The sequence below is a fragment of the Phocoena sinus genome, chromosome 12 (genome assembly GCF_008692025.1).
Source record: "Phocoena sinus isolate mPhoSin1 chromosome 12, mPhoSin1.pri, whole genome shotgun sequence".
In the NCBI taxonomy this organism is placed as follows: Eukaryota; Metazoa; Chordata; class Mammalia; order Artiodactyla; family Phocoenidae; genus Phocoena; species Phocoena sinus.
This window is the reverse complement of record NC_045774.1, coordinates 44,133,958-44,161,411: the sequence shown is the minus strand read 5'-3', so window position 1 is coordinate 44,161,411 and position 27,454 is coordinate 44,133,958. Positions and strand designations below refer to the sequence as shown.

Sequence of the window (27,454 nt, the reverse complement as noted above, 5' to 3'; positions counted from 1 at the left end):
ACATTTTTCTTCATTGAGTACACATAGCTCATTTTGGTGTTTATTGCTAACATTTGCTAAACACTGTGAGTAAAATGCAGATATCTGCCTCACTTAAATTGAATTTTGAACGTTTCATTCTTGGTTATTGAGTAATTCCAAGCTTTCAGCTTCTCTGGATTTATGTTGCCAGCTCCTTTCCTTTAGAAAGAAATAGTCTGATCATTTGTGTCGTGTGCTTTCTTAACAAATTTCTTCTTAGGGCAAAAGAAAGTCAGAATATAATTTTTCATAATGAATAGTTTGATTATGACAGTGTTGTTTTATTCAGGTCTTTTGGGAACTTGTAGGATCCCTGCCTTACTAACTAGAACTGTTGTATGCATGTAGCGGGTTTGTTGTGCTTTATTCTGAAAAACTGAAGATATTCACTAAATGAACACCAACCATGAGATATGCACTGCTGCTCCTAAGAACTTTAGCCTTGAGGTTCCATTTAATTAAAATTTGTAAGTAGGCCTCATTTAGATTGAGCAGAAATAAAGTTCACCTTTGACTACAGAAGAGATGGTTTATTTCATTAAACCATGTAGTACTTTATAGTCACCGAGATTTCAAGCAAGTATGTTTAACATCCTTAAGAGAAAGTTTAATGACACTACCTTTTTTGAATGTGTTCTGTGCCCAGAATCTAATCGTTGTAATGCTAATCACTATAATGCCACAAAGAAATTTGATTTATAGAGCTTAAGTAGAAGATAAAAATCTCTAATGCAATTAATAAACTATATAGAAAAATATATGAACAAGAGTTGGAGTATGTGAACTAGCATATAGTAGTTGGCATATTCAAAAGGAGAGAGAAAACTAGAAAAATGGAAATTATGCTGACCCCTAAAAGCAGGGTGGAATTTAGAAAAGCAGAGAAGGAATCGGCTTTGAGTTAATGGCTTTAGATTGACAGTGGGATGGAGAAAGCAGAAAAATACCTTCCTTTCAAAATCTTTAATTATATATATATTACTGAATTTTTAACATTATTTTTAAGATTTTTCATGTTAACCCGGCAGAGTTGTTTTTTGATTTTTGGTTTTAGAAGTCTTTCATATTTAAGTATTTTACAAATGCATGCGATTGTCGTCTTAATATGACTGTATGTTTATCAGTTCAGGAAAATACCCAAGATATGTAAACTTATAGTATTAGCAAATTGGAAGGAGGCAGAGTGAAAGAGGTGAAAGGAATCAGGCCAAAGAAGAAAAATGAGAAACTGAGAAGATTAAAAGCCCTGCTTAGCATAGAATATTCTCTGGAAGCCAGCCGAACGTAGCATTATTCAGCTGGGAACCCTTCCCGCCCATTCCCACCGTTTTCTACCTGAGACCCGGCCCACTCCGTGCAGAGGTTGCAAGCTGTGTTAGGTACTGAGGCTGGGACAGCTGTACCACCCCCTCCCCCCGCCCCGGCTTTCTCCCCTTTCTGCCTCATAATGGATTATTGTCGAATGAGGACTGGGTTCTCATAATGGATCTTTTCAGTTATTTATATTTTGGGGGGAGCTGAATTGAGCGTAGTGTGTACATGCTAAAATGCTGTCTTGGCATTCTGTTAAGCTATGGACTCTGGAAGAAAAACCAGGTTGGTAGAAACTCGGTGAAAGTTCTACTCCAGGTTTTTCATTTTTTAAAGAATTGTTAAATAACTGAGCATTTGAGTCTCCAGTAGGCAGGTTTCCTTAAGACATTTATAGTAAATGAACCCTAATGTCTGGTGTTTGAGTCAGCTTTGTTCCTGTTGTTGTTTCTGATCTCTGTGCCTCGGAGCTAGAGAAGTCAACTATAACTTTCTTTTAAAGGAGTAAGCAATGGCACCTCTCTGAGCCTGCTTTGCCCCAAACTATCCCGTTTTAGTTCTGATTTTTTCCAGCTTCTTTCTTCTGGAGGAGGTGGGAGGTTTCAAGTCAGGATAATATGTGGGCCCACTTCCTCTGGTGAAAACAAAACCTTGCAGGATGCTTTTGTGCCTCGCAAATAGATTTAAAAACTATTTTGAGACGAAATTTACAGTGCACCTCTTTGAAGCTAACCCCTAAAATTTGTCCAAGGTTTTACCTGGAGGCATCTTTGATTTGCTATACCAAGGAAGACATTCCTGTTTCTTATACAGCTAATACGTAAGAGTGTGTCTAGGCAATAGTGCCTTGATTCATCCCGAGCTACAAGCTCTTTAGGTCCTTCTGATGATGTCATCATGTGCATTTTTTGGATCTTGCTACTTCCTCTGACCTTAAGAGAAAATATTACCAGCTGTTAGCTTTCAGCCTGGACTTGGCAGTGTCTTGCTGTGGCCCCTGCTATTATTGCTGTATCAGCAAGCAGAGCAAATGAGCCTGGAAACATTTTATTCAGAGACTAAAAATAAAGTGTATCAGAGTCATAAAGGCAATGGCAAAAGCAGATTTAGATTTGTTTTAACAAGGTGGCAAAGTGACGAGAACCCTCTTCTGGCTCCGTAGAATAGACTGTTAGAAGACCTGGGCTGGAGAATAACTGAGGGGCAAGTATATCATGGCTGGGGACCCACTGTGATGAAAAAAATACATGAAAGTATTTATATTGTCTTTCAAAAAGCAGTTTTATCACAAATGATCTTCTAATATTCACTCTGCTGAGAGACTGCGTAACCTTTAAACAGAATCTCGCAAATGAACAATTTCATTAATCTTGTTGGCACTTTCTAAAACTGAGTTAGAACTGTTGCTTATTGTTACTGTCCTATATTTATGAAATACTATGTTTATATCAGGAATCAGCAAACTTTTTTCAAAGCACCAGAGATCATAAGGATTATAGGCTTTATGTAGATACTTATATAACCATTTTAAGATGTAAAAACCTTTCTTAGCTTGCGGGCTGTGGTTTGCCAACCTCTGGTTTTTATGATCACCTGGTAAAATCTCGTTTGGTAGCTCTCCCCTCACACTTACTTCTGCAATTATTAATCCTCTACCGTTTGCCTGACATCAAGAATGTAAATACGAACGTAAAGACAGTTCTTTTCCCAAAAGATCTCCGTCTCAGGAGAGAGAAAAATACGTAAACATACTTATTACGAGTGTTTATTATCATGTAGTGTGATGAATGATGTCCAGAGGTGGTGTGACTGGGCAAGGGGGTTGGAGAGGGCTCCACAGACAAGCCGCAAACATTTCTAAGCAGCAAAGAGAGGACAATGCATTCCAGGAAGGAAGATAATATTTACACCTTAATGTGAGACACTTATTCTGGGTTTTTTGCCTGTCTCATTATAAAAGCTCAGTTCCCAGAAAATAGCATATATAACATGAGCTCAGTCACTACAAAAACTTCTGTAGACATTCTGAGGAAAAGCACATTATTCAATAATTACAGAGCAAAATAGGGATAGCATTTAAGCATTTGACTTCTGCTTCTTCTGAATGCATTATTTTTCTTTAACAGACACTGATCACTCGATAAGTTCGATTTAAAACACAAAGACTTAGACATGTAAACAATGAGGTTACATATCTCGTGTAACTGCTAAGATTACATATGAGGTTATGTAAGGTTTAGTGGGGTAGGTTTCTCGAGCACTCTATTCCATTCCCAAGTTTATTACTAACTTTATAGTTGTGTGCAAAATCTGTGGTCTCTACAAATTCATCTTTAATATGACAGCATTGAAGTGGATGATTTCTAAAGCCCCTTCCAGTTCTAGATGCTGTGACTAGAAAAGTAGACAGAGTGCATATCGATAGATACTTTTTTCCTCTGCAGAAATCTAATTTGATTTGTCCAAATTTCAAACTCTCACTTATTCTAATTCCAATCAATCCCGAAGTCCCTGAACTATGATACTATTTAGTAATGCACCGTATGCCAAAAAAAAAAAAAAGTAAGGATTTATGGTATCCTTGAAGTTGTTCTACAGTACTCAAATGCTGTATCAGTAGAGAGGTGGTATTGCACAGGCTCTGAAAGCAGACGGGCTGCGTTCAAATCCTGTCTGTACTACATTCTCTCTCTGCGACTTTGGGCAAGTTCCTCAGCCTCTTTGTATCTGTTTCCTCAACTGCAAAATGGGAATAATGCAGGACCCGCCTCGCAGGGTTGTTAGAAGGATTAAATACATTAATAGTTGTAAAGGTCTTATAGTTGCATTGGCAATTCTGTTATTGGCAAAAATAAGCACTCAAAGTATGTCAGTTACTTACTATTACTAAGTAAAGATAATTATTATAAATAATCCTTTCAAAATACTAAGGCAAATTTATCAGAATGTTTTTAAATTACTGTTAATGCTTAGGAAATTGCTCAAATATGACACTGAACAAAATGCACAGGTAAAAATCTGTATGTGGTATACTTAAAATTCCCATATAGTTATATATGAATAGAAAACATACTGGCAAGAATCACACCAAAATATTAGTGTGTTGGGTAGCTAGTCTGAAAAGATAATAGTTCTTAATGAAGTGTGCCTCCCAGAATTTATACTCCTCTTTTCTTTTCCTTGAAATGGCCCCATATAATCAGTAAAATGCAGCAGAAGTAACTCTATAGACTTCTAAGACAAGGTCGTAAGAATCCTTGCAACTTTTGCCTTAGTGTCTTAGAACACTTGCTTTGGAGGGAAACCCACTGCCATTTAAGAAATCAAGCTACCTTGAAACCATCATGTCATGGGGAAGCCCAGGCTAGCAAAGTGGAGAGATGTTTTATCAGCCCTCAACTGTTCCAGCCATCCCAGCCCCAGGTGCCCGACTGTGACATCTGACTGGCACACCCCAAGGGAGAACCGCCCAGCTAAGCTCAGTCAAACCTCAGAATTATGAGATACGATAATATACTGTTTTAAGCCTCTCTGTGTGAGGTGGTTTGTGATCCAAAAATAGTAAACCCAATTCAGTGAATTTTCTATAGCAGGAATGTATCATATTTGTTAAGAAAAGCAATAATTTAATCTCTTCAAATAATGTTATTTCAAAATACTTTCAATGTTGAGTATTTATGTTTTATATATGTTTTTAAGTTTTGTTTTTGGTAATTTTCAATTAACCTATAAATTAAATTGACAGGAGCAACCATTCATTAGCCATCCTAAATAATGTTAATTTATCAGACTTAGGATGAGTATAGGTGTACAAAATCACAGAATAGTCTAGGAATTATATTTATTTGTGTAAAAATTCTATGTCACCTGTTGTAGAGAATCACCTTTGTCTAAAACATATCTATAAGATTATTTTTTGACAGTGACAAAGGGGGTATATTGGAATGTGTTTTGGTTTTGTCTGTTTTGGTTTGGGGGTTTTCTTTTCTTTTTTTTTTTTTTTGACCATGCCACGTGGCTTGTGGGATTTTAGTTCCCAACCAGGGATGGAACCCAGGCCCCCAGCAGTGGAAGCTTGGAGTCCTAACCACTGGACCTTCAGGGTGGAATGTGGTTTTTTTTGTTTGTTTGTTTGTTTTGCAGTACACAGGCCTCTCACTGTTGTGGCCTCTCCTGCTGCGGAGCACAGGCCCCGGACGCGCAGGCTCAGCAGCCATGGCTCACGGGACTAGCCGCTCCGCGGCATGTGGAATCTTCCAGGACCGGGGCACGAACCTGTGTCCCATGCATCAGCAGGCAGACTCTCAAACACTGCGCCACCAGGGAAGCCCTGGAATGTGTTTTTAGTTGGCCTATCCTAACCTGGAAAATAAAAATCTATGGTTCTTAACCCCTTGGGAGTCATGTGACCACAGACCCGGGGATCTGATGGAAACTAGAGGGTATGCACCTGCTCTCCTCCCCAAGAAATGCACAAATACATTGATAAGCAAAATGTTGTAAACAGTGTTGGGTTTCCATTCACCCACTGAGACCCATGTATGTACTTTAGGTTAAGAATTCTGGTTTAGGGCATTACCGTTCCTCAAACAATGTTACAGGGCGTTACACATATAGATGCTATAATTTCTATGTCTGTTACATCAAAGAGAAATTAACACTTTTCTATTTTATCGAGTCCATAATTTCAAATTTTATATTACAAAATTAAGACCTCTGCCAAAACAATTAACTGAGTTAAAATATCACTAATTTAAAAGTTTAGTATTTTTTTTTTATTGTCAACATGGGGTAACTGACGAGGTGGTGTTTTACCAAAAAAAAAGAAAGAAACCAAAACATACAGAGGGTCAATTGTATACTGATACGATACAGATTTGGGTGGAAAAGTGTGGTGAAAAACAGAGTAATGCCTCATTAAAATAACTTCTTCACTAAATGCTGTGTGGCCTAGCTGTAGATGTGACACAGACCTAATAGCTAAATAGGGCTTTCCTGTTTATATTTTACACTGTGAGACCAGATATTGAATAAATAATCCTTTGTGGCAATAATCTTTGTGTGTGTTCCGAAGTTGATTTCTTCCAAGTTAGTCCTAGTTCTGCATACTTTGGCTTTATTAGTAAGAAAAGATATTTCTGGAGACACTGAGGACATTTTAACTAAGGTAATTAAGGAAAAAGTACACTCTTGTGATGAAATGTTATATTTAAAATGCATGTTTTTTTGAAGACCAATTTAGTTTTTGAAGAAATCTCAAGTTTTGAGTTGAGGTTAATGGGAGGTAAACATCTCAAAAGATTCCTTTCTTCTGCTGTAATCACTGTGTGTTTCAACAGTTGGTTATTATTATCTCCGTTTCTGAGTAACTCACATTTGAAGTACGTGAGAGGTCGGAAGTACTGTGTAGAATTTACCTTCAATAACCTGTTAATTTGGGTTTTCTTTGTAACTGTTCAAAAGATTTATGTTGTCATAAGCTATACATAAATTTATGTTCTGTAAATGTATATACAGTAGAAACCTTGGAGTTATTCTTCAGAGGTGAACAACAACAATTTAAAGCCTATTTACTTTTACTTCAGGTGTTTCTGGGAGCATTTACCAATGGTTTCTCAATTTATTTTGAATTGCCTAGAGATAATAATTGGAATTGTGACTCCATTCCAAAGCATCTTGTTTCAATTATCTATTGCTCCATAAGAAACCACCGCAAAACTTGGTAGCTTAAAGCCACAATTTATTGTCACTTATATTCTGGACTCTGAGTGCTTCTCCCTTGGTGTCTCCCATGTGGTTGAAGTCAGGTGTCATTGGGGGCGCAGTCTCCTGAAGCCTTGACTGGGCTTGATATCTACAGGGGCTCACTCACGGGTCTCGCAGTTGAAGCTGTCAGCTCAGTGCTCAGCTGGATCTGGCAGTTGGAGCACCTGCACCTAATGAGTTCATCTGAATTACTCCTCACAGCATGGTGGTCTCAGATTGGTTGCACTTTTTCATGGGATCAGCTTCCTAGAGACAGGCAATTGAAGTTTCCAGGCCAGTTAAGGGTAACACATGGAAGTAACACAATGTCACTTGCACCCCATTCTGTTGGTCAGAGCAATAAAAGGGCCTGCCCAGATTCAAAGGAGTGAGGCAGTAGACTCTGACTCCAGACACATGTGCGATGGGAGATAGTGTTGTGACCATCTTGGGAGCTCCCCATACATTTTTCCTATACTGTAATATGTATAATAAATTGAACATGTGTTCTGTATACAAATCACATGCAGAAGACGGCGAAAATGTCCCTCCAATTACAACGAGCATTGCTAAAAATTAACTCTGTTTCTAGACTTCCTCAAGAATCAGATAACCAATATAGTTAGTGGCAAACCTAGATTTCAAACTTAGGCCAGTTTAACTCCAGAACCTGGGCTTTTTCTGCTTTACCTACAAAATTACTGCTCTCAGGACTGAAAAATTAAAATGAATGTAAAATAATACTATGAAAAACATTCCATTACATCTTCACCCTCACATATATTCTTCCCTTATAAAGTAAAAATAATTTTTTAAAACTTAAAACCTTGTTGGTTTAGATCCATTTTAACATAAGACATAGGTTTGAGAATTTTCATCAGATAACATTAAACATGCTTAATCTGGTTTTGCATTTCTAGCCAGAATAGTGAGGATCAAGTTTTTCTGGGGCGGGGGCGAAATGGTTTTCAGAAAGCTATCTGGTTTTATAAGGGTGTTATATAGCAGTGTTTCTCAAAGTGTGGTCCTTGGACTAATCACCTAAACTGGGAAACTTTTAGAAATGCACATATTCAGGCCCCACCCCTAATCTACTTGAATCCAAAACTCTCAGAGTATTTTAACAACGACTACTCTACAGAAATTCTGTTTTGGGGAGATCGCATACATGCGTACCTCAGAGATATTGTGGGTTCAGATCCAGACCACAACAATAAAGCAAATATCACAGTAAACCAAGTCACACGAATTTCTTGGTCTCCCAGTGCATATAAAAGTTATGTTTTTACTTTACTGTGGTCTGTTCAGGAGGAGAAACACTGTGGAAATGGGTGTTCATTGTGACTAAAGAGTTATCTGCCTGTGACATCACCATGAGATGTAGACTCAGGCAATCCTAAGATTATAAAATGGTCCATCTAAGCCATCTGTTTCACAGGTTTGCAAGTGTCTTGTTGGCCAGGTGTGAGTCTCTGGAGCCCCAGAGATCTCTAGGGTGGGGCACAGTAATTGATATTTGTTACAAGTGCTACACCAGATCCATACTGCTCTCAGTTTGGGAATCATGGATTCAGGCATTATAACTTACTTCCTCCCCCTAGTTCCTCTATCAGGTCTTGTGGGCCAAGTCAGTGTCCCTTAGCTGTCAGTGCTCTTGCATTTGAATGTTTAAATTTCATATGCTTTCCCTTCTCTCCAATCTCATCTCCAACACAAGTCTTCTCTTTATCAGGCAAGGTTCTTCATTCAGTGTTCATGCCCATGTGTGACATCGCACATCACCAGTAATTAATATGTATTGGTTGCCTCTTATGTATAAAGCTGTATGTTAGGTAATCAGATACTGTAAAATTAAGAAATCCCTGCTCTCTGAGAGCCAGTGATATACAATGACGCATGCAAGATATACAGATAATAATAGCAAAAGTTCTAGTTCTTATAGCTTAGAGCCATAATTCTTAATCCTGACTGTACATTGAAATTACTTGGGGAACTTTAAAAAAATATCAGTGGCATCACCCCAGCCCAGACCAATTAAATCAGAATCTTTGGAGTAGGTAACAGATACAGAGATGAAAGTCAAATACTATTAATGTAAAATTTTATAAATTATGTTTTTTGGTACATTTTATACTTCATTTCTCAATTCTTATTTGTTGTCCTTTTCCAAGCATTATATTTAGCACATAGATACTCACTTTACCCAACCTAGACATTCAAGATTTCTTAATTTACAAATATATTAGATAGAAACAAATCGTACAGGAACCATAAACAAGAAATCTGTTTTAATATTAAATTTCAGTTTCATCTTTTGCCTTCTATAAATAAACAAATGAAATCTAGAACATATTTAATCTATTGTTTATTTCCTTCATCCTTCAAAAACTATTTCCGTATCTCTTGGCCAAAAAAATCATATAGTATATGTATATTTCAGAAAATTGTATCATCTCTTACAGCAAGTACATTTAAACAGTTCATGGCTAAACATTTTAGCTATTCACTAGCATGCTCTTCTATAACCTATAAAGGTTGTAGATATTTCAGTCTCTCCTAAATTACGTTCTGCAGTGGAAATAACAACAGACCTTATTTGGAGGCTGATGGTGGAGGTGTTATTAGCATCCTGGCATCTCTAATCCCCCTGCACAACAGCTTTGAGAACTGTAGCCACAAATCACACAAACAGTAGTGATACAGTAAGTGAGGAAAATGCTTACTAACGCCATGATGATAGAAATCATGATGTGGCACGATTACCTATTAGACTAAAAAAGGTATTTTTATTATTCAAGTTGTACTTTTTTTTTTTTTAACCACTAGAGGTCCCTCAATCCTTAATCATGTTTGATACACGCAGGCCATTTTCAGTGCCCGTCAGACTGTCGCAACACTTGGCTGTTATTTCCATGACTCTATATTAACCCAATTTTTAATATAAAAGGACAAAATTTTATTTTTAGAACTAGCTTTTTAAAAATTATACTTTTAATCCCATCTGGATACAGAAAATACCAGTATCTAAGGAGAGAAGAGGGATGGAAAGGACAGGAAAATGAGTTAATAAAATGGCAGTGAAATAGAATTCCTTTGAGGTTAAGTGAAAACACAGTCTGCTTTGTGAGTTGGGAACAAACAAGACCATTCCTTTCTTTCCACCTTAGGTCTCAATTCCTTGTCTTGTCTATTCAGTGTTAATCTATCAGTATAAAAGTATAATTAACACGATTATTTTTATCAATAGGGGTAAAAAAAGAAGGTACTTTAGATAGCATGACTTTGATAGGACATGACTGATACAGTTTTTTGTCACAGTTAGTACTATGTTACAAATCATATTACTTTGATTTTAAATAAACATAAATGTTCCTGTATCTGTCCCTGAACTAATTTAAATATTCATTCATTGAATGATTGCTCCCTGCTGAACAAAAAGGCAGACTACCTACCTTTAGGCAAATAATTTAATAGGCAGTTATTATTCCAGTGTAGTATGTTTAACGTAAATTCCTTTGGTTTAATAGCTTGATTTATTTCAACAAAATATGAGCGTGTATTAGAGACAGCAATACTAAATTATAAACTTCAGAATTGCTAAGAGAACAGATCTTTATGTCCCCACCACAAAAAAAGAAATGATAATTTTGTGACATAATAGAGGTGTTAGCTCATGCTATAGTAGTAATCATATTACAATATGTACATGTCAGATCAACACGTTGTACACCATAGACTTACATAGTATGTAAGTTTATATGTCAGTTATATCAATAAAAATAGAATTTAAAAAGATGAGTATAGTTATATTAATATACCTCCTATTTCTTTAATGATTTAAGGTTACATGGGAATGAAAATATTTTACCCAACAACAGTTAGTGATCTTTTATAGCAAGAGCGACCCATAACTTGCCATGGGGTATCTGTTTGTACAGGACTTGTCTTTTTTAGTTTGTTCATTTCACTCTGGCTTGTGAACAAAAGGAGGACAACCCCATTATTTCCTCAGAGAGTAATTTTCTCCAACTAGGCTATTATGTTTGCACTCTTTTAGATTAGGCTTATTAAGGGAAACTAATACTAATGTAGGCAAGAATTTTTAAATATAGTATTTAAATGTATATGTTTTATTTTATTCATTTGGAAATGAAATAGTAGCTTTTTAACAGTAACTTACATTTTGATCACTAGATGGCACTAAGCACATATAGCTAAGGAAAAAATAGCCTTTTCTCAGCAATTGTTTTTGAATACAGATGCTTAAGTATATAAATGTTCTCAGCATTACGTACTACAAATCTTTTGTTATCCAGCCCATAATATTACTGTTGCTACAAAAGCTTTGTTTTTCTGGGTGAAATAATCTTACATATGATTCCTTTAGATAAATTCTGGGAAAGACACAGCTTCTGCCATTGCTTTGATAGCCACTCACTCATCAAACTATTCTTAGTTATTTAATTTTATTCTTTTGTCTTCCTTAAATTAGTCCTCTACTACTAGTACCTCCTCTTTCCTGAAAAACAAAGTATATTTTAATTTTTTTAAGGGCCATTACATAGCTTCTGGGATATTAAGAGATCCTAGAGATTTACACATGTGTTCTCTGTAGGGCAAAATACAAGAGCACAAACTTTGTTTTTGTTCTTGGTGTTCTGATGTCTGAATATTATTCTCACTTTTTAACATTCTTTATTTTAAGTAATTTTTTTAATCGGGTTATGATTAATTCTTACAATGTATTATTTTCTGAACAGAGATGCTGTAGGCTGCAAATAATAGATATCCTTAATGTTTAAGCTCATTAAATTGGGTTGTTTTACATGACCAGGACATTGGAAGGAATTATCCTGTTAGGTTAGACTGGTAGACACCCACCCTCCCTGAGCACCTAGCCCCTCAGAAGAGGATGAAACCTCAAACAAAACCAGAATACTCTTTAGCAAAGAAGGAGGGGAGTGGATTTGGGCAGTCAGACAACAGTATTTGCTACCATTTCTGCTTTTGTTTCTTCTTTTTTTTTTTTTCTTAAGAGACTCTTCTGTCCTGACATTCTTGATATATAACTTTCATTTCATTTATTTCAAGTGCATGACATTGTACAGAATTACAGTTATAGCCTGTATCTATTGCAGAGTTTATAATTCACTACAAGCTCATTCACTTCTTGTTTTGTTTATGCCTGTGTCTTTTTCCTAGCAGTTAAGGAAAGTAGGAACTCAGGTTCTCTTTATTTGCTTACTACTGCTATCATGCCCAAAGAACAGTATCTCTAAAGTGCTTTATGAATCTAGTAGCATTTCAACCAAATCTGCAATTATGTGCCTAAGTACTCATAACTTTTAAGGCATCATATCAAACATAGTGGGTGCATCTGACCAGGACTTCTGGAAATGTTGGTACCAGCTGCTTCGGAGCTCAGGCTGACCCCCTGGGCTCTAAAGACCCAAAGGGACAGAGCTGGCAAGCCCAGCTCAGTGACTCAGGTTCTTCGGCTTTCACTGTCAACTGCACTGCCTTCCTGCCTTTTCTTTTTCTTTTTGTTTTTTTAATGATTTTTAAAATAATTTTTATTCATTTTTTTGCTGCGCTGGGTCTTCATTGCTTTGTGCGGGCTTCCTCTAGTTGCAGCGAGTGGGGGCTACTCTTCGTTGCGGTGCTCAGGCTTCTCATTGCAGTGGCTTCTCTTGTTGTGGAGCACAGGCTCTAGGGGCGCGGGCTTCAGTAGTTGCAGCATGCAGGCTCGGTAGTTGCGTCTCGGGGGCTCTAGAGCACAGGCTCAGTAGTTGTGGTGCACGGGCTTAGTTGCTCCACGGCATGTAGGATCTTCCTGGACCAGGGCTCCAACCCGTGTCCCCTGCTTTGGCAGGTGGATTCTTAACCGCTGCACCACCAGGGAAGTCCCCTTCCTGCCTTTTATGACTTGTTTTTCCATTTAACATCACATCACCTCCCAGGGGCTGTAATAGACCAGGGCCTCTAGTCTCAGTTTCATCTGAAACAACACTGACTCAGGAACCCAGCTCCCTTCTCCACTGCATCATGCCAAAGACGTGTTCCTGGTGCATTATCTAAATATGTATTTGTTATCCGTATTCAGCAAATATTTGTTGAATGATTGAAAGAATATTTATTAATTGACATTGCAAATGCAGTAAGATTTTCTTTGATTTGAAAATGCTGATGTATTGTGTTTATCGTGTTATCTGTTTTAACACTTTATCAGTCCTTGTCAAATAACCAAAAAATATTTTCAACTGACATTCTCAATCATCATGTTTTTAAGAACAAGAAAAGTATTCTTAAAAAGCAATTAGTAATGGCGTCGTTGCTGGATTATTCGAACCTAGTTTTTATCCTTTTAGTTTTATCTATAGCTTTGAGAGAGAGGAACTTGTTCGAGAATACACTGAGTCAAAAAAGTTTTTAAAGAAAAACCTCCTTGATATTTTTATTTTTCAGAAAACTGTGGAATATATTTTCCAGAAATAAAAAGAGATCCAGGCAGGTATTTACACACTTGTCCGGAATCTGTTAAAAAGTGGCTTCGACAGCTAAAAAATGCTGGGAAAATTCTTATGTTAATTACCAGTTCTCACAGTGATTACTGTAGACTCCTCTGTGAATATATCCTTGGGTAAGTGACGAGTCATTTCGTTTTCATGATCTTATAAAATGCTGATAACAAATTACACCAGTGCTTTTTAAAAAGTGTTAGCCTTGACCATACCATTATATTAAACAATGCTGAGTGACAAGTGGTTGTTTCTCATAACAGCCCTTAACATCTCCTGACAGAAACACACCCCAAGTACATTGTAGCTAAGCGGTATTACCGGGTCAGTATGCTCAGAGCCCGTTCATAGTCTGGGCTTTAGCTTTTCTGAAAGGTGGATGGACCGCATGTCCTTTGGGCAGTCCTCCGTGAATTTGGTTTCTCAGCTTTGGATGATTATTGAGGGGCACTGAGTTGTAGATTATAGCCCCTGACATGGAATACAATCCCTCTGTAGCCATTTCCATGTGGAGCCAGGCACTTCCCCATTTACACGGCCAGGGGTGGGATTGACATCCATGAACATCGAGGCAGCATAAACGCATAGACTTAAAATAAGACAGTCGTGGGCTCAAGCCCTGCCTTGCAACTCACCTCGTGACCTAGGGTAGGTTGTATGACCTCTCTAAGCCTCAATTTCACCATCTTAAAGATGGGACAGTAGTATCTCATAGGCGTGACAGGAAGTTTAAATAGCACAATACAGGTAAAAGTATGAGAGTAGTTGGTAAGGCTCAGCAAATGTTAATGCTTATCTATGGCATTCTTACGGGCAATGCCAGGGAATATCCATGGTCAGAGCCAGATTCTAAAATGAGCTGTTAGATCTCCCCTACTGTTTCCTCAAATTTTAGCAGATACTGTACTGAATTGCCGTGAGTATGAAGCAAATTTTAGCCTCAAAACTGACCTCTTGCCAACCTGTTTAGCTTCCTGATTTCCATGTTCCTCAGCACATATGGATTCAGATTGGCCTATGGTGTACTTACGGTCTATCGGTGGTTTTCTGCTTTCTGATTAATGTATAGGTTTGGGATCCTTGAAGTGAATTAAGGCTGCAGCCCTGTATGCCTTGGAAAGTGCCTTTTGTAGAGACATTTGCTGTCCTGGTAGTGGGACCATGCTTCAGAATAAACACTTGGAAGTCTTAATTTCTTTTTCATTAGCATAGATTACCAAACTTTTTCTTCATATCTTAATTCCTCTGCAGTGTCGTTTTGCTGTGTAAAAGTATTCTGGAATGTTGGGTAAATATTATCTCCCCAATGTAATAGTGAGTCTGTCAGGAGCAAGGACTATCTTTCCTTTGCTGTCCCAAATAATCCTTAATACAGTGTTAAATACAGACGAAAAAACAATTATTGTTGCCTAAAAATTACCATATTGTAATACTACCCTGATTTTCAAAATAAGGTATCTTCACATTTTGAACACTCTCTGAAACATGTCATCTGACCTGTTAATAATGCTAGCTTTCTGTAGGACCCATGTAACACACAAAATTATTAATAACTCTTGATGCTAATAAATCCAGACAAATTTCAGGCCCCAAATTTGAAAACATAGCTCGTGAGTATTTTAGGTGTTAGAAACTATTGAATTTACACACTATAATTATTGCCATAGTGAGAAAACCAGCTTAGCACCTAGAGTTAATGAGTTAATATGCTTTTTTTCCCCCTTATGTTTGTATTGATACTTCAGGATGGTGTCAGGATGATTAGTGCTTGACTACCTTCTATTTCCAGTGTAAGGTTCACCTTAGAATGTATAGAAAGCATAGAGAAGTTAATCAAAAGATCAGAAATGATGCTGTGGTCAAATAGGCAAAGGTTAAGTTCTGTTTTATATGGACCTTTTCTAATTCCTTAAAATAAATGTATGAAAAATATCATTGCTTTTTAGGAATGATTTTGAATATCTTTTTGACATTGTGATTACAAATGCATTGAAGCCTGGTTTCTTCTCTCATTTACCAAGTCAGAGGCCTTTCCGGACACTTGGTAAGTTAACATTTTGTATCTTTACTCTCCTATTTAAGATTTGTTCATTCACTTACTCAAAAAATACCTGTTGGCTGACAGCCATGTACAAAGCTCTGTGTTAGATGCAACAAGGGGAATAAAAGAGATACCAGGTGTTCTTTTCTCTCATTGGGATGCATAAACAAGCACGTAAGCAAATTGGTAAATGCCTGGGATATGATTACAGGTCGTGTTACCTGTTGAGATGGAAATGACTGCCTGGTGAGGTAGTAAACCGGGAGGCCACCTTAGAGTGCCTGGCCAGGGGACGCCTGTCTGAAAAGGTCAGGTGAGGTGACTTGCTAGGCGGGACCTGCGGGATGAGTAATGAGAAGAGCAGAGGAAGTGTAGCCCTGGCAATGGGACAAACGAATGCAAAGCCTCCGTGTGAGAGTAGTTTGGGCTCGTTCCTGTGACAGAGAAGGGACCTGTGACTCTGGCACACAGTCATGGGCAGAGAAGGGGTGAAATTAGGGAGGCAGGCAGCCGCATACACTGTGGAAATGCTTTTAATTTTTATGGCAAAAGCAACCTGAAGCTATTCAGTTGAGATGTACGAGTGACATAGAGACCTTTTTGGCTGCTGGATGGGGAATGGATTGGATGTGGGGAAGGATAGAGAGAAAGAGGGAGACCAGGCAATTGAATGTCGCAAGTGAGACATTGCGGTGCTTTGGTCTGAGGCAGTAGTACTGGAAATGGAGAGAGGTAGACATATTTAAGATACATTGTGCAAATGGAAAACTCAAGACTTGGTGATGCTTTAGAAGCAGCAGATGAAAAGGGAGTTAATCAAAAATGACTTCAGGTTGCTGATTTTTCTTTTTTCTGAATTGAGCACATGGGTGAATGGTGAGACCATTTACAGCCATGAGGAAAAATACAGAGGAAAAGTTTGTGCAGGGTGGTTCTTAATATAATTATTAAGAACTCATTTTTCAATGTACTAATTTTGAAATGACTGTGAATTATCTAACTGGAGCTCTCAATTAGGAAATTTATATAAATGAGCCTGGAGTCCGAGAGAACAGGTGTAGGTTCAGGATATAAATTTGGGATTCATCAGCTCATAGAGGGGTATTTAAAGCCTTGGGCTTACATCAGATCACATAGAGGGAGAATACAGATAGGCAGAAGGCCCAGACCAAGCTCTGACACACTCTAACATTAAGGATAGAGAAGAAAGAGTGTGATGTAGGTGCAGACAGATTATAGTGGGGGAAATAGAGTACAACATTCATAAACCAGTGAGGAGAGGAGAGAGTGGTCACCTAGGGAAAATGCTACTGAAAGTCAATTGGAAAAGGAAAGAGAAATGTCCATTGTAGTGGACAAGACAGAGATCACTGGTGTCTTGAGCCCTGATAGATATAGAACCAGACTGCAGTATCTTGAAGAGTTCATTGGAGGTAGTGAAACCCATGAGTGTAAACAACTCTTTCTAGAATTTTAGCTATGCAAATAGTCAAACAACTGAGGTTTTAGGTGTAAGACAGTGTAGGATCAGGGGCATACAGGTGGTCCCCGATTTACAGTGCTGCAACTCAGATTCTTTGACTTCATGATGGTGCAAAAGCAATACACATGCAGTAGAAACTGTGCTTCAAATTCAGAATTTTTTAAATATTTTTATTATTTTTTTTTTGCGGTACGCGGGCTTCTCACCGCCGTGGCCTCTCCTGTTGCGGAGCACAGGCTCCGGACGCGCAGGCTCAGCGGCCATGGCTCACGGGCCCAGCCCGCTCCGCAGCATGCGGGATCTTCCCGGACCGGGGCATGAACCCGTGTCCCTCAACCACTGGGCCACCAGGGAAGCCCTAACTTTAGAATTTTAATCTTTTCCCAGGCTAGCAATATGCCTTTTGTTACTCTCTCTTGATGCTGGGAATGGGCAACAAGCCACAGCTCCAGTCAGCCAGTACCTCAGATCATGAGGTTAAACAGCCAGTACACTTACAACCATGCTGTACCCATACAACCATTCTGTTTTAATTGAACACTGATTCAGTAAATTCCATGAAGTATGCAGTACTTTGTTGTAAAATAGGCTTTGTGTTAGATGACTTTGCCCAGTTGTAGGCTAATGTAAGTGTTACGAGCATGTTTAAGGTAGGCTAGGCTAATGTTCGGTAGGTTAGGTGTATTAAAGGCATTTTTGACTTAAGATATTTTCAACTTATGCTGGTTTTGTCGGGTTGTAACTCCATCGTAAATCAAGGAAAACCTGTAGTTTATTGTTTTTAACTGAAGACACTCGAATATGCATTATGCTGATGAGAATGGTCTAGTATAGTTGTTTTCAGCTGTGGCAGTTTTGCTCCTCAGGGCAACTTTGGCAACGTCTGGAGACATTTGGTTGTCACAACTTTGGAGGAGGGATACTACTGGCATCTAGTGGGTAGATGCTGCTAACCAACCTACAGCACACAGGACAGCACCCCTACCACCACCAACAAAGAATTATCTGGCCCCAAATCTCAGTAGTGCCAAGGTTAAGAAACCCTGGCCTAGTAGAAAGGCAGGGATCGATGGTGTTTTTTATATATTGGTTTAATGTCTTATATAAATCTTTGATTTAAAAAAAATAATCAGGGATTCGGTCACTTTGCTGTGTACCTGAAACTAACACAACGTTGTAAATCAACTATATTCCAATGTAAAATAAAATTTAAATTTAAAAAAAAGAAATAATCAAGGCGTCAAATAGGACTCTTTGTATTAAACCAGGAAAAAAATTTCAATGTTTTTCCCTTCTTCACAAACTTATATTTAAATACATTAAGTACTCAATAGATGTTTATTTTTACTTTTATCTTCAAGGTTTTCATATTTTGTTCCAAGAAAATCCGTGTCTGTTCTATACCTACAGTAGTACTTATGCCGTTTCACCAAGGTTTTTATTAAAATTTTACTCAGACACACAAATACCAGTAACAGAAAACAATGCACATTAAAAATATACCAAATTTTTTAACATATTGGAGACCACAAACGCATCAACTTATGCTGACAAATTACTGTACTTTGTGCAGTATTTCTATTTAATTGAGGAGTATTCAGAGATATAAGGGTAAGCTTTTAAAAACTATAACCATGTAGAGGTATCTATCTTATAACCTCTGTGCAGTATTTTCTTTTGGTTTTACACTATCAAATTGGATTTGAGGACTGACATAATAATAGTTATCCAAACTATATTTTCAGATATTATATTCATTAAAAGACTTGATAGTCATCTTGGCTGAATTTAAAGTATGAAAATGTTATAAGTCTTAACTTTAAGAGTTGAAAAGTCTGGATGGATGAAATAGGACCCAAAGTCCTATCACCATTGTCTATAATGATTAGAATAAAATGCCTATGGACCTCAGAATGTATGGGATTTCATGCTTTTATAATAGATATAGAGCTTGTCTCAGTTTTTTCACATCCAGAAGGGATTAGACTAGAAGATCTCTAAAGTACTTTCCAGCTTTAGTTTTCTGGTCCTCTGATTTAAAACATTTTGGTGTAAGACACAGTGAATCCTGCAGTTTCTGGAGCTGATACAAAATAGTTTATTCACATTTAGGGGGCAAAAGGATTGCCAGATCTATTACTAATAAGAGGTTCACACTGCTCATATTAAAGAATCCCTAATACATTGTGTTCTGTTGCAGTGTTTATTTTGCTGCTGATTCTGATTCTTCTACCTCTAACTGCTCTCTCTGTTTCCACTGCTGGTTTCCCTTCACCTTTCTCGTTAAATGTTGCTACTCTCTAGCGTTCTGCATTGACCCTCCTTTCTTCTCCTGCTGTTGTCAGCTCTCTACCACCCTCTGGTTTTAACTGTCACCTGTTCGCTAATGACTCCTTAATTCCTTAATTCTTGGTTTCACTTTTCCCTGACTTACAGAGGCCTATTTCTATCTGTCTTCTAAGCTTTCCATGCCCCAGAGCCCTGGCATCACATGAAACTTTACATACCTATAACAACTTATTCATTTCCCATATTCCATAACTCTGTTATAACTTTTCGAACCACAGATCTTGCCCAAGTTAGGGAAATCTGTCATCTTCAGCTCCTCTCTCCCCTTAACAACTAACCTATCCTCCAGTTTTCTCAAGTTTGTCACCTGCCACTCCCTTATCATCCCTTGTATGAATTGGCACAGTATTACATCAGGTCCTGGTTATTACAGTACTTAACTGATCTCTCAGCCTTGTAACCCGCCAAACATCCCACATGTGGCAGTTAATGTTACTGTACAAGTCACGTCAGTTGGCCCTTACGTGACAGTCCATTGTCTTTGTAAATCAGATCATTGCTCCAAATGATTAAAGTTAGAAGTAAAATTAAGGCAAAGAAGCTTGTTGGGATGGAAGGCACGGTGAGCCAATCCCAGAGACCCCAGCACTGCAGCATCCTCTGCGCAGTTGTACAGGACTGATGGCAGCCCTTGTCATGGAGGCGCCGAAAGGGAGGGTGGGGACTCGGCAGGTGGGGGGCTGAGCTCCATTCAGCTTGATCCCTACAGGGGCTTAAGGACTGTTTGGGGGCGGGGAACCTCTTCTAGGCAAAATCTGTTATCTCACGACTCAGCTCAGCAGAGCTAAGGCTTGGTGCGGGGAGGGAGTCCGCCCACCTTGCAAGGTTGTAAATTCAGTGGGGAGAGGGACCACGCCAGTCTCCTGCTACCAACTACCCCTCCCCCGCGCCGCCCAATTTGGGAATCATGACCCAACTTGCTGTCTTTGGTGTCTTGGTCTCAGCTTTCACCTATCCACTGACTCCCAGATGTTGCCCCAGCTGTCTTTGCCAGAACCTCACACCATATTTTGTCTTGTACACCAGACACCTCCACCCAGTATTCTGAAATCAGACTTGATTCTCCTTCCACCTTGAAAGCAAACCACCACCAAATATGCTGGTCACCTTGACCAGCCGCTGAATAAACCCAGCTGGAAACCTTCATCATCTTCACCCTTTCACATCCAGGAGGCTGTGCATCAAGTCCTGGGGGGTTTTGTTTGTTTCTTGTTTTGTCTTGTTTTTTTCATAAAGTCCTGTTTAATCTACCTCAGAAATATCTCATCTCTGCCGTCCCCTCCCTTCCCGTTAAGCTTTGATCATTCTTCCCCGTTCTCCCTCGTCCCTCTGCCTCCCTTTATACCTCTAGTTCTCTCTCTTGCCCACTGCCCTCAAATACTTTTCATTGGCATAGATTTCTATTTGTCACTGGCTTTAATTTCAATATATTTTGTATTGCTCACTTATTACTGTTAGACTTACAATATATTTAATATATTTATCACACACAGAATCTCATTGGCTTCCCACTCCATATAGCACCCTAAGGCTAAATCTGGTTGCTAGGTTACCTTTTCATCTTCATTCTCACTGCTCCCCACAGGTGCCCATTACTCTCTCCTTGGTGAAATGAATGCCTTTTATTGTTCTATCAGGTTTTTGTTTTGTTTTATTTTCCTGCTGTTCTTTCTACATCAGTGTTTCTCAGACTTTACACTCAAATCACCTAGGGATCTTGTTAAAATGGAGATTCTGATCCAGTAGGGCTGGGCAAAAGGCTTCGATTTGCATTTCTAAACAGATTTTCTGTTGAAACAGATGCTACTGGTCAGATCACCAAGACGTACGTTAGTAAGACCAAGAGAATGTCTTAGTGAGTACATTTAATTGAAGGTTGTTATTCTGAAAAGAAATAAACTTCCTATCATTTTAGGTGTGGAAATGAGCTAGTTAGTTAAGCATATTTAACTAAATGACCAAAGCCAAAGTAGATAAAGGGTAAGCGTAGGAGTTTCACTTTCTGTTTATGAAATTTGCTCCAGCTCACTGGTAAAGTATTTATTTCCTTTAATAGTATAATTTCCATTTTATAGTCCCCAACACAGGCAGGCATTTTAGGAGGTATTTTACTTGAAAAGTATCTTACTGCCCATTCCAAAAACAATGGAGAAAGTGTGTATGAAAATCCATAATTGGTGAGAAATTTTTCTAGCTCAAAATTGAAGAAGAGATGTATAAAGCAAATATGAACTGTTTAGTGAAGTTCATATTAGAAGGAGTCCTAGAAATCAAAACAATTATAAATATATTTTAATCATAAATCACTGTTAAGTAAACCCCTAGCAAGACAGAGGTCACTCCTAGAAAATAAACATTCTGAGCTCAAGAACTCACACCATCTAGTTCACTGCCGTATCCCTCTACGTAAATTGGTTTGTGAAAGATTATTGAAATAAAGAGTGAAAGAAGAAAAGAAAGAAATCCTGGTGGGATTTTGTTTGATCCCACCAGGCGAATTCTGTCATGTTTGTAACTTTTTCCTTGTAACAACATTTCACATGTCTATCAAAAAAAGACTTAAATAAATCATGGAATTTTAAAAAACAGGCAGATCACAACATATTATCAATAAAATAAGGTTTTAAAATATCAAGTTACAGAACAGTGTGCCGAATATGCTGATATTTGCATTTAAAAGGGAGGAGGGGTCACGGGTGTTGTATTAGTTTGCTAGGGCTACTGTAACAAAATACCACAGACTGAGTGGCTGAAACAATGGAAATTTCTTTTTTCACAGTTCTGGAGGCTAGAAGTCTGAGGTCAAGGTGTCAAAAAGATTGGTTTCTTCCGAGGCCTTTCTTCTTGGCGTATAGATGGCCATCTTCTCCCTGTAGCATCACATGGTCTTTCTTCTGTGTCCTAATTGCCTAATTATGTGTCCTAATTTCCTCTTTCTATGAGGACGCCAATAGTATTGGATTAGGGCCCACCCCATGGCCTCATTTTAGCTCAGTCACCTCTTTAAAGGCCCTGTCTCCAAGTACAGTCACATTCTGGGGAACAGGGTTAGTGCTTCAGCATATGAATTTGAGGGGACCACAGTTCAGCTCATAATAGATATATACATGTGCCCAGACTAATCAAATTGTATGCTTTATGCTCAGTTTATTGTATGTCAATTATACCTCAATAAATGTATTTCAAAAGTGGAGAAAGAGAATATATATTTGCTTTTATATGCATAAAAGAATGATTACGTTTTGCAGAAGAGGTGAGCACATAGCAGGTAGAGTTAAAAATTGAGTCTTTTAAAAATACTTAAATGTATTACTGATTCAAAAACATCACACAAATACATACTATAATTTTATAACATTGGTAAGGTAGTAACACCAAAGGCTCTGGGAGTTTGGGAGAAGCTGCTGGGAGCTGCCACAGGAGCCAGTTCTGACATCACACCAGTCAGGCCCAGGCACATGAGTTCTCTGGCTCTCTGTCTTATCTGAGTCATGGAGCTTGCTTTCTTCAAGGCTGTCAGCCATAGCCTTGACTGTCATTTCCCCATATTAATTTTGTAACTATTATGCTGACTAAAAACGTACTGTTTTGTTTTTTTGTTTTTACTTGTCCGTATGGTCTTACAGTTAAAAAACGAGATTTACTTTGTTATTGTAAAACACAGCTGTATCCAGAAGCAAATTATAGTTTTCAAAAGAGTTTTAGTTTGATTTACTATTTGCTTTCATTGATTGTTGTGTTACTCCTTGTCTTCTCGCCCTAATTTGAAGTCCTTTGAGGGGTGATTGTAGCAGTTTGGTAACTTTAGGCAGATTCCTTAGCTTCTCCAGATATCAGTTTCTGCGCCTGTGAAATGAAGGGATAGCAGCTAAGATTTCTTCAACCCTACGTGGCCCACACTCTTCCATGTGCTTCATCTGTATTAATTCACTTATACACTCACTCTGTGAGGGAAGTACTGTTATTATCCCATTTTAAAACTGAGGAAACAAATCACAGTCACTCTCTTATCCCCTTTGTCTTCCTCTGTTTTTTATCTATTGTATTTATTATCTTCTAATATACTTTTAAAGTAAACTATTTCAAATCAGTGTCATCATTGTACTGCTTGCAGGGCACATTTATTTATTTTATGTGAAAATGAAAGTTCATATAACTGTTTCCCATAGACCATGAAAAGAGGTGTGAAAATGTTTGGGTTTATAAAGATTGTGCTTGAAGCTTCCTTGAGTTTATTCCCTTGGACTGTGTTGCTTCCACTTCGGCTCTGATGCTTTCACAGCCCACCACACTGGCTCCCTGCTGCTGGAATTAATAGTTTTCTGAGTCCCACAGCTTCCCAGTTATGGAGGTTCCACCAGAGCCCTGGAAGCTGCCCTGCATGAATTAGTACCCTGCAGAGCAGCTTCCAGTGTGGGAGCTGGAAACGGGGAGGGGGAGGGAGGGGTTTGTGTAAAGTGAGTATTTTGTTTTGGTCTTTGTATAAAGAAGGTTTTTTTTCCTTTTTGTTAATTACTGAGTCCCAATATGTGAGAAATTATGATTCTGTAGATTTGTTTTTAATAAGCAATGGAAAGATGCCCTTCCCACTGTTCCTGTACAGTGGGCCTCTACATATCAAATGTACATTTGCTTTCAAAAATATTTGCGTAAATTACTCATTTCCCAGTTGCCATCAAACCCACATTATTTACATGGTAAGACATTCTGTGCTAAGTACAGACAGACAGACAGACGTGAGAAATAATTGGTTTTCACTGTGTTTCTCCAGGAATATGCTGAGTCTACTATGCATTAGACTCTTAATGTGAAGCTAATACGTGGTTGGTTTTTCAACTACTCTTTAGATTGTGTAGAAGAATTAAAACATGGCTGCTGAAATGTCAACCAAATAGGCATAAATGTCTCTTGACCTTAAGCTGGCAGTTGCTGTGATATGGCTTTAATTATCTGTAAATGTGGTTTTAGAATTCCTTGTTCTGGAGGAGTTCACTCGTATCATTGTGATATGTTGGACTCATTTTTCATCACCAGCAATGGGGGAGACTCTGCCTTTGTGAGGGAAGAGGGTGTGTAGGATATCTCTGTACCTTCCTCTCAATTTTGCTGTGAACGTAAAACCGCTCTTAAAAAAAAATCTTTGAAAAGTATATATACGTCCATGAAGTGCTCATGATATATAGGTGATCACTGAATGCTAGCTCCCATCCCCACATGGGTCCTTCTTGTACGTGTCCTACAGCCATGCCAGAATGTGGTCTGTCCAGCTGGGTGCTATCACTTGATTAAAAAGTATGTGATTGTCCAACTGTGCTTTCAGAGAATGACGAGGAACAAGAGGCCCTGCCATCTCTGGATAAACCTGGCTGGTACTCCCAAGGGAATGCGGTCCACCTTTATGAACTTCTGAAGAAAATGACTGGCAAACCTGAACCCAAGGTATTTTCTGACTGAGCCCAGTTTACAAGGGTTTGGAGATATAAGCCCTTGTAAACTGAAACCATAACTCTAAATGCCTTCAGCATAGTTATCTGTGAGGGAATCACCTGCCTCTGCCTGTCTGCCAACCTCCTTGCCTACCTCTTCTGCTTAAATAAGCCTTTCCTTTGTTCATGTACATTGAGTCTTTCTCTGTAACAGAGAAAAACAGATATTCCAAGTAGGAGGCCACAGACCTGAGAGATACAGTGGAATAGTGTGTGGGTTACCGAGGAATGTTATCCTGATAACTGTCCATCAGGAACATTTTTATGTGTAAAACAAGCAGTAACTGATTATACTATAGACTGAAGACACATTAGCTTTTAACATCCTGGCCACGTGGTTGATGTTGGACGTTGGTATATTTTTAACAGCAGGATGCTTTCTTCTATAAAACGTTTGCCGGGAGCCCCATGAGAAGGAGGGTCAGTGGGTCACTGAGCCCTACTCCACTGGCTCGTACACTGTCACAGCCCCCTGGGGACTCCTGCCTTGGAGGTTCTAGTTCGTGTTCCCTTAACCTTGTTTCCTCATCTGTAAATTAAGAGACATGGACTAGATCAATGAGGCTTTGCCTCAGAATGCCTGGGAAGGGTCCCAGAGTCCACCTGCCCAAGCCCACCCAGTCTCAGAGATTCTGTTTCAGCAGGTCTGGGTGGCGCCCAGAAACTGATAAATTGGTTGTGTTGTGCATTCTTGCTAATCTAACCCTCTGTAACAGGTTGTCTCCAATATTTCACCAGCTCTTCAATTCCAGGGGCAGGTTTAACTGTAACCATATGGGCTCTTTCATTTTCATTTCAGAAAATTGAATTCACTTACCTTCTGCCTTTCTTCTACCTGCAGATGAACTGTGTAACTTCTTAAACCTGACCCCTTGTGAATCAAATAGGACAGGTCACCTGTGAAGTTATTCAAGGAAATTTAAGACGTCTCCGCAACTTTTACATCACTTAACTCTGATACCTGTTGAGGGATTTTCTTCTGCCTTCTATAAAATGAACACTACTCTTTCACAATTCTCATGTCTCAAACAGAATTTGCTCTCTGACTTACAGGTTGTTTACTTTGGTGACAGCATGCATTCAGATATTTTCCCAGCCTGTCATTACAGTAATTGGGAGACAGTCCTCATCCTGGAAGAGCTCAGAGGGGACAGAGACGGGAAGCCTGAGGACTCAGAGCCTCTAGAGAAGAAAGGAAAATATGAGGTAAGGGTCTCCTTTGGTTCTTTCCTTGAAAGAAAAGCCTTGTGTTTCACGTATCTTAGAAAGTGCTTGTTTGTGCCAAGAGAGATGAAATCTGTTGGCACTTACTGTGATCTTCATGCCATCTCAGCTCTACAGTTGATCTTGTGGATAGTTCTTAAGTGATGCCAAGATAAATGCTGTTGACCATTAACGTAATGGTCTGTAATGTCTGTCTTCCGAGTTCTCTACTTTCATCCAGTGCTGTGGCACCGTGGCCGTGTTCTGGCTGATGATGAGGCGGCCAGATCCTGACTCGCTGTGGTTATACTCTACCTCTTTTGCTTGGCCATGAAAGCCCTTGTGCTCTCACTTCATGGTCTAACTTAACAAAATTGGTAGCTCCCTTAAGCTTACTCCTGAGCCACCCAAAATGAACATAGGTAAAGACTTGAGGGAAAGAAAAGTAAAATACGTCATAAATCTAGAAAGGGAAAATAGTGTATAAAAGCAAAAATAAGCAGAAAAGAAGAAAGGTCAGAAAATAAAATGCATTTTCCTAAATTCATTCCAGTGGAACAATCTAAAAAGAAGGGAAAACACAAGTCAAAAAACAAATATCCAATCAAAAAATAACAATCAAAAGAAACTATCGGGCTTCCCTGGTGGCGCAGTGGTTGAGAATCCGCCTGCCAATGCAGGGGACACGGGTTCGTGCCCCGGTCTGGGAAGATCCCACATGCCGCGGAGCGGCTGGACCCGTGAGCTATGGCTGCTGAGCCTGCGCCTCCGGAGCCTGTGCTCCGCGACGGGAGAGGCCACAACAGTGAGAGGCCCACGTACCGCAAAAAAAAAAAAAAAAAAAAGAAACTATCAAGCATGGAAAAACATGGAGTAACCTTAAGTGCATATTACTAAGTGAAAGAAGCCAGTTCCGAAAAGGCTGCATACTACATACAACTATATGACATCCTGGAAAAGACCAGTGGGTGCCCCAGGGCTCAGGGGGGAAGGAGATGCTCTATTTATCTGGAAACCTAAAACTTCTAAGAAATAAAGTCTATTTATTTAAAAAAAAAAAAAAAAAAAGAGGGCTTCCCTGGTGGCACAGTGGTTGAGAGTCCACCTGCCGATGCAGGGGACACGGGTTCGTGCCCCAGTCCGGGAAGATCCCACATGCCACAGAGCGGCTGGGCCCGTGAGCCATGGCCGCTGAGCCTGCGCGTCTGGAGCCCGTGCTCTGCAACGGGAGAGGCCACAACAGTGAGAGGCCCGCATACCGCAAAAAAAAAAAAAAAAAAAAAGGTAGCTATAAGTA

At 38.9% G+C, this 27,454-nt stretch overlaps 1 protein-coding gene across 4 annotated transcripts in view; it reads left to right on the top strand.

The window, feature by feature from the left end:
* Positions 1–27,454, top strand: part of NT5DC1 (5'-nucleotidase domain containing 1) — a 127,716-nt gene that overhangs the window by 89,661 nt on the left and 10,601 nt on the right. For all 4 annotated transcript variants that reach the window (XM_032651194.1, XM_032651196.1, XM_032651197.1 and 1 more), the window contains exons 7-10: positions 13,543–13,717; positions 15,542–15,639; positions 24,789–24,907; positions 26,008–26,160. In XM_032651194.1, coding sequence (XP_032507085.1) covers positions 13,543–13,717; positions 15,542–15,639; positions 24,789–24,907; positions 26,008–26,160 — 545 coding nt within the window. The remainder of the gene's footprint in view (positions 1–13,542; positions 13,718–15,541; positions 15,640–24,788; positions 24,908–26,007; positions 26,161–27,454) is intronic.